Here is an 11,910-nt window from a genome sequence, read left to right on the forward strand (position 1 = left end):
GAAGCAGCATTTGGAGATGCCTCTCGGGACCCCGTGTGCAGGGACCTGAGAGACCGGACAAGGTCCCTGGGCTGTTCCCATAGGCTGTGATCATGGTCCAGAGACATACAGGTCCGGAAGGGAGCAGACCTCCAAACTCAGGGGTACAGCTCCTCACAGCTCCTCTCGGACAGATGGGCACTGAGACCCAGCAAGGAACCTGACTGCAGAGTCCCACAGGACTTTCTGATCAGGGATTGGTCTAAGCCTGCCTCCCTGACCCGTCGCGGAGATCCAGGGATTTGACTGCACCTGTGCTGATTTCCCAAGTTAAAGAAAGGGAGGCCCTTGGTACCCCACACCCAGGTTGAAGGCATTTTGACTCTGCTCGCCTGTCTGCAGAGCTCCGGGAGCAGCACGGCCCGTCCTGGGGCCAGCAGTGCCGGGTACGTTGACCCGGGCATGCTGGTGCCAACCAGGGGTGGAACAAAGTTCATGCGTATATCGTGCCCATTCCACGTAAAAAAAGTTCCAAGCAGTGATCTGGTTCCAGGTCACTGGTTATGCCTGTGTGCATGTCTACCCGTCTGTCTGTCTGTTCCCGAGTCTTGCGGCCGAGCTCCTTCGGGTCCCTGTCACTCAGCGCCCACGACGGGCGAAGGCTTGGGGACCCCGGCCGCTCGAGGCACTTCCCGCTACGTGCCCGCGGGATCCGCCGGGGCTGGGGGCGGGGGCGCCCACCGTTTCCGGGAGGGCCCGAGTCCAGGCCGGGTCGCGGCCGAATCTGGCGGGGTCGCCGGCGTCCCCCACCCCACCCCCAGGAAGCCCGGGAGGGAGGCGCGCCCGCGCGCGGCTCGGCCCAGGGTTCCCCGCGCCCGGGTCCCACCAGCCCGCCCGGCGTCGCGGAGGAGGTGGCCCGCCCCGCCCGGACTCGGGGCCCGCGACTGTACCTGCTGCGTGCTGAAGTCCCAGCCCAGGCAGCAGGGGCGAGCGGCGCGCTCGGCCATGGCCGCGGAGGGTCCGGCGGCGCGTCTGTCCGTCCTTCCCGCGCCGGCAGTGTCGCCGCGCCCCAGCGCCCAGAGACGCCGGGCCCGCCCCTCGCCCCGCCCGGCCGGACTCCGGGACCCGTGTCACCCGCGGGCTTGCGCTCTGGCGCCGCCTGCCGGGCGACGGGGCGGGGACACGCGTCCGGCCAGGCCCTCGCGCTTCGCACCTGTGCAACAGGACAGGTACCCCCTGCGCAGCTCTCTCTCCCCACCCCTCCCCTGCCCTCCAATCCATCCACATGTGCTCCCTGCACAGGTCTTGCCCTAACGCGGCCTGGCTACCCGCGGAGGACATCTGGGCCAGAGGTTCCACCTTTAACCTGTCTCTCTGGTGGCCCTAAGCCTGGAGACTTCCATGGCTGTCTCTCGGGTACTAAGACAGCTGTTCACTCATGCTGGTGACACAGAGGTCACAGACAAATGTACCCTGGGGCTGCAGGCACTGGGCTCCAACAGGCCCTGTCAGGTCCCAGCAAATCTGAATGGTTACCCAGCTCTGACATGTGCCACATCCCACCTCTGTATTTAAAATCAGAGCTCCCGGTGTTCTGGACAGAGAGGCTCATTCATTCCTGGGATCAGCTGGTATTGGTAGTCTAATGTGTGCCAGACATGGCGAAGGGGCCATGAGAAACAAAATCAGACCTACTCCCTCTCCTCCTGGAAGGGAGGACACCTTCTCTTCCCCACATTCCCGCTGGCTATGTCGTCCTTGTCCCTAGGACTGACTTCTTTCCAGAAGCTCTCACAGGTGAGATGCTTCTCCCAGGGCCTTCCCAGCCCATGGGAGCCCCTCTCATACTTTTGCAATGGTCTGATTACCTGGCTGTCTCTCTTGCTGAACTTGAGCTGCTTGGAGCCCAGATGCTCCTCTCAGCCCGAGGTCCCTAGATCAGTGACAGAACTGGGCCCACACGCCAGTAAATTTGCCTCCAGAATCTGCATGTTTAACCACTAAAGGAGACAATTTTCTGGGTAGTCTTATGAGAAGGCCTGTGGCAAAACACAAATGTCTCTGAAGGCCAAGGCCGCTGGCTCTTTCTCAAGGTATCCCACAGGGAGGCCCTATTTTGTTCAGGGGTGCCTTTCTCTGTGGGCTGTGGCACCTACCCCATTCTGGTGATTCACCCTTTCTTTTGGAGGTCTGAGAGCCTGTTTGCCTACATAGGGAAGCTGCCCACCCACGACTTAACCCATTAGCAACGAATGAAGACAGAAAGTGTAATTCCAAGTTGTCGATGACTCTCAGGTTGTCCTCTCTGTTGATGCCCTCAAAAAGCACACCCAGCAGTAAAGGTGGTTCCGGGGGACCCTGAGGAAGCGCTGCCATGGCCTGAGTGAGGCCAGTCTTTTGCTTATTTTGCTCCAAGCTTGAACCTGGCTCCCTGCGCAGAACCAAAGAGCCCCTGCACTGACTTGGGAACAAAGCAGAAACTGCCCCGGAGGTGTCTCTTTGCAGTGACCAGGATACCCACGGTCCCCAGCGAGCGTCCTTCCCTCATCCGGGGCCCTGGTACCCCAGCCTGAGGGCATAGCCAACCCCCAGAAAAGAAGTCACGTGATCAGATTTGAATAATAGGAAGTTGCTGTGTGGAGAATAGGGGCAAAAGACAGAAAGGAGAAATGTGTTAAAATGGGGCTGCAGGAGGCCCTGAGGTAAGGCAGAGGTGCCAAGGATGGAGACAGTGAATGGAGTCGCGAGATATTCGGGAAGCTCTGGGAACCACGTGGACTGAGAGGGGGAGGAGTCAAAGGCAATGTCTGGTTTCTAGTTTAGGCGACCTGGTTGGTTAACTGCGTAACAAAGCACCCTCAAACTTGGTGCCTTAGAACAATAATCTTGTAGTGTTCCTCACTTGTTGGCAGCTCAGCAGGGGGCGGGGCAGAGGTGTCAGCTGATCTAGGCTAGACTCCGGTGGAGTGGCTCTGCTCCACATGTCACTCGGCCTTCTCTTCCTGGGACCAGCGAGTACCCCAGCCATGCTCTTCTCATGGAAGCTGGGGAGCAGAAGAGGGCAAGGGCAAACACGTGAGTGAGGCCTCTGAAGGCCTAGGTTCGGAACCGTCCTGTTACACTTCCTCCTCTGTGCCACCAGCCAAAGTCTTGTGGGCCACCCGAAGCCAAGTGGTGGGGATGAGGCCTGGGCAAGGGTGTGGATGCAGGGAAGGTGAAGAACTGGGGCCACTGATGCAATCTGCCACAGGCCACGACAAGGTGGAGAGGGGTTCCATTCTCTGAGTTAGGAAACATGGGAGAAGCAGCTGGGGGAGTGGGGAAGATGGGGAGATTAGTCAGGACGTGGTAGGTCTCAGGTGCCTGTGGATGTCTGAGTGGAGACACTGAACAGGCAGTTGGATATGTGGCCCCCAGCTCAGGGAAGAGCTCTGGGCCAAAGACAATGAGTTGTGAGTTATTAGGTCCCAATAGGAGTGGGCTAGCTTGTGCAGAAAGGGCTCAGAGTGGGACAGATGGAGACCACCGAAGGGAACTGCGAAGGACAAGTCAAAGACAAGGAAGAGGGGCGCCTGAGTGGCTCAGTCGTTAATCGTCTGCCTTCGGCTCAGGTCATGATCCCAGGGTCCTGGGATCGAGCCCCACATCGGGGGCTCCCTGCTCTGCGGGAAGACTGCTTCTCCCTCTCCCACTCCCCCTGCTTGTGTTCCCTCTCTCGCTGTGTCTCTCTCTGTCAAATAAATAAATAAAATCTTAAAAAAAAAAAAAAGACGAGGAAGAGATCATGAGAGGGGGGATTGGTGGAAGCCAATGGAAGAACATTTCTGGAAGTGGAGGGACTCAACAGGGCCAAATGCTGTATGGGAGCCTGTTCCCTGGTTTAGCGGTAAGGTCATTGAAACCTCAGCAAGAATAGACTCAGTGGAGCCCCTTAGGCCTTAGTTTTCTGGTACTTTTTTTTTTTTAATTTGGCACTGTTTTTATGGTTTCTTCATACTGCTATAGGTATACCTAATTCTGTGGTTCCCAAACGGTGCCATGTGAACTGCTAATTTGAGGTAGTCCACAGCTGCAACATTAGATTGTGCTATGTTCCTTTCTATGATATAATGTCATATATCTTTGCAGGGCTGTGCCTTCAGCAGTTGTGGTGAGAAGCAGGTACTACAGGGAAATCAGGGTGAAACGGAGAGTAAGGACAGTAGTGTCCAATCTGATGCCAACATTTGAGAAGTTGGGCAGTGCCCAACAGGCACACACATCCTCTTAGTAAGTTCTTCTGGTTATTTAAGAATGAAATGAAATACTATTTTCTCCTCCAAATTATGTGCATTGTTTTCCTCAGATACCACCAAGTTGTTAGAACATAAATGTGTATTCAGCTGTTTGGACCTAACTACTTAATACACAGAATTCTTAGCCATTGCTTTTGGACTAGGAGTTCCAAGGAAAATTGTTGAGATTCTAAGGATGCTGTGATGTGAGAACATTTGGGAACCCCTGATTTAGTTGTTTGCTTCTAGCTGCTTCATCGTACTCAGTAGTAGGCCAACCCCATATTTTACTGTCCAGGCTCCGCATGAGTGACACCTGGGTGGACTCTAGCTCCCCATTAATGCAAACAGCACTGCACAGAACGTCCCCGTCCGTGTCCCTTATGGACCCGTGTGAGGGAATTTTTCAGGGTTATATATCCAAGAGTAGGATTTATACTAGGTGTGCATAACTAGTTTGATTGGAGTGCCGGATTACTCCTAATGTTAGCTATGCCAGTGTACACTCTCAGCTAGAATGTACAAAGGCATCTCTATCCCCACATCTTTCATAAAGTCCTCAGCATTTTCACTGTGAAAATTGGTAAAAGGAAACTTCATTTCGAATACGGAGCAGAGGCCAGCAGGGGGAGCTCTCACACCCCACCACTTGTCAATTGCGGCCACTAGGAAAACAAGGACCCTACCCTTGGCTACTACTTTAGCTACTTTACTATCCCAGCAGGACGAAGGAAGGCCTCTTCATCCCCACCCCCCCATCAAGAGCCCAGCCAATGAGAGACAGTCACAACTCAGCCAATCAAAAGCCACCATACTTCAAACTCCCAGTTTCCTCCAATGGACCTTTTGTTTATAACATCGGCCCCACTCCCCCATTTCCTCTATAAAAGAGGTGGTCCTGCCCTGTGTTTTGCAAACTTGCCTACGGTTTTGTGGTAGCATGGTTGTACCTGATTACAGGTCTCTGCTATTCCCAAATAAACCCATTTTTGCTGATTTAAGTAGTTGGTACTTTTATTTTTTTAAGGTTAACATCATCCTTCTAATATTTCCCAATCTAGTAAGTGAGGAGTGAGTTCTCATTGTTTTAATTTTCATTGCCCTCCTTACTGATGAATTTGAGCATCTCCTCATATATACTCATTAGACATTTGGGATTTACCATTCAGTGGCTTCCTGCTTATGTCCTTTGCCCATTTTTCAGTTGGGCAAAAGACAAAGACATTTTTGTCTTTATCTTGTGGATTTGCAGGAGTGTCTGACATTTCAGGGTATAAATCCCCAGTTTTAGATGTTGCAAATCTTTTCTCCCAATATGTCATTTATCTTCTGACTTTGTCCATCTTGCCTTTTGTTGACTGGAAATCTTTAACTTAAAATATAATAAAATCCATTGGTTTTTGAGCTCTTTGATCTTGTTTAAGCAGTATTACTCTCAGACCAAAGAGCTATTATCTGACATTTTCTACAAAGATATCAGCCTACGTTTTCTTCTATTAGTAAGGTCTTTGATTTTTGAATCGAGTTTTCTTTGAATCTAGGTGTGTGTCAGCTGAATAAATTACACCATAATACAGAAATCAGTGCAAACTTATCAGTCTGAGGTAAGCACTAGATACAAATGTTTCAGAGAATGAAAATAACTTTTCATTTAGTACATATAATAATGAAATTCACTGTAATATAGGAAAATGGAGACAAACCTAAATTCAAATCTGGTCTCCGATGAAACACCACCAGAATATCTATTCATTCTTTGAAGTTGGCAGCCACAGCACAGATTTTTCTCAAAGTAAACATGGATTTTTCTCAAAATAAGCCTTTTTTCTTTAGAAAAGTCCTGAAGAAAATATGCTTTCTTTCTAAAGATGCAAGTGTGTATAAATTCCAATATGTTTTATTTTGTTCATGTAAAAATAGCAAACTAGTTGTTTTTATCCCCCTCAGCTTAAATCTGTGTTCATTAGTACTGAACTATTAAAATTATCCAGGCTTATATATTTTTTTCTAAATAAGTAGTATGAAGAGTGAAAAGTTAGGAGTAATTGGTAGCTTTAATTCCTATCCCTTTCACTTCTAAGACAAAGATAAAAATCACCAAATGAAAAATAATCAGGGGGTGCCTAGGTGGCTCAGTCAGTTAAGCATCTGCCTTCAGCTGAGGTCATGATCCCAGAGTCCTGGGATGGAGCCCTGTGTCCTGGGATCCAGCCGAGCCCCGAGTTGGGCTCCCTCTGCAGCGGGGAGTCTACTTTTCCCTCTCTCTTTTGCCCCTCCCCCTGCTTGTGTGCACTCCCTGCCCCCGTCAAATAAATAAATAAAATCTTTAAAAAAATAATCAGAAATTAGGGAATGAAATAGACAATCAATTATAATTCAGGTTCACTAATTTATTATATCTGTCTGAAATTTTATAGATTTCAACTTGGGATATGTTACAAAATAAATAATTCGGTCTATTCTATATCAAGGTAGTGCAAATTCTTTGTAAGATGAGTGGGAAGCTGTTATGAGGGGAAAGAAATATTTTGAACTATAGCCCCTAACAGGGCACGTGTCACAGAGATTTGTTTGTCTGAGTCTGAGGGTAAGGAGTGGTCCTGCCTCCAGTTAAATAAGTAACTCATTTAGCTGAGGTTAAGATTTTTTAAAGCTGATTTTTTGTTTATATCTAGATAAAAGTTTGATGGACTTTGATGTTTAAGCAAACAGAGTCTCAAGAGCCCTGAGGAGAAAAGTGCTTATTTTCACCAGAGTATGGATACACCTCCTGTTTATGTATTTGTACTCCCCTCAGAAGCAAATTTGATTTAGGAAAATTAAAAGTTGGTGTGGGTATCTTCCATTTTTCTGGTCTTATTGCGTTTGTGCCTTGGTATCTGCCTTTCCTCCCTCCATGAGCATTTGAGGCAGATAATTAAACATGTATACATGAAAGAAAGGTCTGGAAAGATTAACTCCAAGTAATTAACAATTATCTGTGTGAATGGGACTTAGAAACTGGTGGTTAGCACGTGACTTTAGCATTTTAATTAACTTGGTAGTGGGTTTTTTTGGGGGGGGTTGATAAATTATGGAACTTTCAACTTTCAGACTAAAAGAACTTTTTTAAAGATTTTATTTATTTATTTATTTATTTATTTATTTATTTGACAGAAAGAGAAAGCATGAGCGGGGGGAGGCGCAAGGGGAGAGGGAGAAGCACACTCTTCACTGAGCAGGGAGCCCAACATGGGGCTCGATCCCAGGACCCTGGGATCATGACCCGAGCTGAAGGCAGACACTTAACTGACTGAACCACCCAGGCGCCCTAAAAGAATTTTTTTAAAAAAGAAAACAAGCAAACAAAACAGCAATAATGGGATATCTCAAGGTGCTTAGGACTTTTAACTCATTCTGTTAAATAATTATGGGTCAAAAAGAAAATCAAAATCTAACACACTATCTAGAAAGCAAGAAAATAAAAACATCTTTAGCAGAATCTTTGGGATTGACTCACAGGTGAGTCATATTCTTGAATGCATATTCTTGAGTGTTTTCATTAAAGAGTGAAAAGAAATTAACTCTATGTAGTAAGTATGATTGTGTGCCCCCCAAAATACAGTTCAAGTTCTAACTCATAGTACCTGCGAGTGTGACCTTACTTGGAAATAAGGTCTTTGCAGATGTAATCAAGTTAAGATGATGTCATACTGGATTAGGGTGGATCTGAGTCCAATGACTGGTGTTTTTACAAGAGGAAGGAAATTTAGACATGGACACACGCAGGGGAGGATGCCACGTGAAGACCGGCAGAGATTGGAGTGAGGCATCTCCAAGTCACAAAGCCCCAAAGATTGCCAGCAACCACCAGAAGCTAGAAGAGGCAAGGAAGGATTCCTCCCTAGATCCTCTGGAAGGAGCGTGGCCCTGCCAAAATTTCAATTTCAGATTTCTAGCCTACAAAACTGTGAAAGATAGTTTCCATTTCAGCCACCTAGTTTATGGTTTTTGTTTTTGTTTTTGTTTTTGTTTTTGTTTTAGCGGCCTTAGGAAACTAATACACCCCATAATTCAGGAGGTTAGGGAAAAAAAGAAGAAAACATGAGCCTGCAAGAAAACAGAAAAAAGGCGAACAAGGCAAAAACAATAAGAAAATAGCACAAACACAAAAGAGATAAAGAATCCAAGAGATAGTCTTTGACCCCAGAGAAAAAGACCAACCTCTTAAAAAAAAGAAAATCAGAAACATGAAAAAAGCAACTTCATAAAGAACTAAAAACCACAATGTCGAGCCAGGCCCTGCTGTCACAGCACTCAGGCCTGGTCACCAGCTCAGTCTTCAGAGGGGACAGGAAAGCAGCTGGCCTCCAGCCTAAAGGGAGGCTGACCTCAGGCATCTGGGATCCAGCTCCCTGGCCCTGAAGAAACTAGGGGCAGGGTCGCTCCCAAGGGCGTTCCCCACTGGACCCTGGGCCCAGTGCCCTGTGAGGATATTTCCCTCTTCATCCAGCTGGATAAGGGAGATGAACAGCAGAGCTGGTGGCCTTTCCTCAGCAGCGAGTCAGTGGCTGAGGACAACTAGAAGCCACTGGAAGGCAGGAGCAGGGGAATGACATGGTCAGGGTGTGCTTCTTTTTAAACTGGGGACTCATTTTGAAATATAAAATTGAAATTGTGAAAATATGTTAATTTTGTGACATTGACAATATAGAATCATATGTATATGTGAATGAAATGTCAATTTGCTGGCATAACCTTTTGACAAACTGTAGACTAGAAAGCACTTTACATTTTAAGTATTTGCACACGCTTAAAAAGAGGGTTTGGTAAAAAATATTCATGTTTTCCCAAGGAATGCTTAATCTTACTCAAACCAATTTCTCTTTCTTATCTCATTAAAATTTTAAAGGCTTTTAGGGGCGCCTGGGTGGCTCGCTCACTCATTAGGCATCTGCCTTCGGCTCAGGTCATGATCCCAGGGTCCTGGGATTGAGCCCCGCATCAGGCTCCCTGCTCGGCGGGAAGCCCGCTTCTCCCTCTCCCACTCCCCCTGCTCGTGTTCCTCTCTCACTGTGTCTCTCTCTGTCAAATAAATAAAATCCTTAAAAAAATTTTTTTTAAGTCTTTTTAATGGAGACCTTTGAAAATCCATGAAAGTAGATAGAATGGTATAATGAATCCCTCTGGACCCATCACGCAGCACCCAAATCATCCACCCATGGCCCATCCTGCCCACCCAACCTGGCCCATCCACACTCCCCCAGCCATCATTTCCCCTACGTTATTATTATTTTGAAGCAATCCCAGATGCTACTGATCATTTCATCAGTATGTAATTATATTTTTTAAAAAACAACCTTTTTATTTATTTAAAGATTTTTATTTATTTAAAGATTTTTATTTATTTATTTTTTGAGAGAGAGAGAGAGTGGAGGAAGGGGCAGAGGGAGAGGGACAAGCAGACTCCTCACTGAGCGTGGAGCCCGACACGGGGCTCAATCCCACAACCCTGAGATCATGACCTGAGCTGAAACCAAGAGTTGGACGTTCGACTGCCTGAGCCACCCAGGTGCCCCCAAAACACAACCTTTTTAAAAAACAACCACAATCCCGTTATGAAACCTAAAGGAAAACTTTAAAAAAAATTTCTTAGTATTGTCAATATTCAAATTTCCAATTGCCTTGTGAATGCCATAAGTACTTGTTTGAATCTGGACCCCAAAATGCACACACACTGTGATCGGCTCATTGTCCTTTTACATCTCCCTCCGTCGGCATGTTCTCCTTCCATCTCTTTTTTTTTTTTCTTGCAGATGATTCGTTGCAGAAGATGGGTTGTTTGTTCCATAGGGTTTCTCATGATGTAGATTTTGTTGAAGGCACCCTGGGGTGTCATTTACAATGTTCTCTTGCTCACTGTTTTCCTGTAAGTTGATAATTTTTTTCCTAGAGGCTTGACCACACGGAGGCAGCAACAAGAATGGAAGAACAGGTCAGAGCCCAGTGATATTGTTGGGGGGATGAGTCCGAGGGTCTTGGAGACTGAAGTGGAAACATGAGGGCAGGGAAGATGTTAAACTGAGCTTCACTTACCCCCCCTCCCACCCCCACTTAATGTCAGGGGTAAGGCTGTCCTGTGCTTCGGAGATGCTCCACCAAAGATCTCTCCTGTCTTTTCAAAAACTTTATGTAATGTTGAGCTTTTAACACCTCTTAATGAAGTTCTGTAACTGTTCCTAAGGTCACTGTCTTGGTGAAATTTGAAGTTTGAAGCCCTCTTCTCATACTCCACGATCTTCCAGAAGTTCCTTAATAAGGACACTGCTTGGTGCTGTCCTCTGGTGACCAGCCAGCTCCTCTTTCTGGGTACCCCTCTGGGCCTGGACTTGGAAAGGGGGCTTGCTCCTTGGCTATCATGCTCCCAACATCTTCACAGGCGGTGTGTGGATTCGGACTGGAGACCTGCGTGGGGACCAGCTACCTGTGTCTTTCATCTCATTTATTCATAGAGTTTTATTTTATTTTTATTATTTTTTAAAGATTTTATTTATTTATTGCTCAGAGAGAGAGAGAGAGAGAGAGAGAGAGAGTGAGCGCACGGAAGCCCGACCCTGGGATCATGACCTGAGCCGAAGGCAGACGCTTAACGACTGAGCCACCCAGGCGCCCCTCATTTATTCACAGAGTTTTAAACTTTTCCTGCAGGGATTCTCATAACCTCTGCAACTGTGATGATGACATTTTAACATGTGCGCCCCCCCCGCCCCCATTACTTGTCTCTGGCTTGGATGTCAAGTAGCTGCAGAATAGGAGTGAGAGCACAGGTGTGCCTGACCTCAAAGAAAACACTTTCAACATTTTACTGCCAAGTATAGTCTCCACTGCACCGGGTTATATAGACACTGTATCATTCAGGTTTCTCCAGAGAAACAGAACCAATAGGATGTGTAGAGAGCCGGACTGGAGATTTATTGCAGGACTCGGCTCCTATGGCTATGGAGGCCAGGAAGCCCCACCGTCAGCCGCCTGCAAGCTGGAAAACCAGGAAAGCCGGTGGTTGGTATAATTCAGTCCAGTCTGAAGGCTGGAAGCCTGGAGGGCTGAGGAGTATGTAAATCCCGATGTGCGTCCAAAGACCAGAGAACACAGAGTGCCCATGTCAGAGGGCTCATTGGATTGGAGGGTGCCCGCCCTCTGCTTCACTTGTTCACATGCTAATCTCATCTGGAAACTCCTTCACAGACACACCCAGAAATAATGTTTTCAGCAGCTCTCTGGGCATCCCTTAGTGCAGGCAAGTTGACACAGAACATTATCACAGATGCCCTTTATTAGGTTAAAGAAATTCAAATTTTTGAGTTTATGCTAAGAGGGGTTTTTTTTTGAAATTAATGTATGTTAGATTTGTAAATGATAGTTTTTAATTCTATTAATGTTGTCAAATATATTCATCTACTTTTTAAAAAAGATTTATTTATTTGAGAGAGAGAGCAGGGGGAGGGGCAGAGGGAGAGGGAGAAGCAGACTCCCTGCTGAGTGTGGAGTCCAATGTGGGGTTCCATGCCAGGACCCTGGGATCATGACCTGAACTGAAATCAAGTCAGCCACTTATCCAACTGAGCCACCTAGGCACCCCAAATACATTAACCTATTTTATAAGGTTAAGCCAATCTTG

General features: G+C 47.2%; 1 protein-coding gene across 1 annotated transcript in view; it reads right to left on the reverse strand.

The window, feature by feature from the left end:
* The window catches only part of XYLB (xylulokinase), a 52,373-nt gene extending 51,378 nt beyond the window's left edge, over positions 1-995 (reverse strand). Inside the window, exon 1 of the mRNA XM_028107111.2 lies at positions 930-995. Coding sequence (XP_027962912.1) covers positions 930-986 — 57 coding nt within the window. The 5' untranslated portion in view covers positions 987-995. The remainder of the gene's footprint in view (positions 1-929) is intronic.
* Positions 996-11,910: the final 10,915 nt, after the last annotated feature.

The sequence above is a fragment of the Eumetopias jubatus genome, unplaced genomic scaffold (genome assembly GCF_037043125.1).
Source record: "Eumetopias jubatus isolate StellerSeaLion01/CBP00866 unplaced genomic scaffold, mEumJub1_p1.0 scaffold_1, whole genome shotgun sequence".
Taxonomy (NCBI): Eukaryota; Metazoa; Chordata; class Mammalia; order Carnivora; family Otariidae; genus Eumetopias; species Eumetopias jubatus.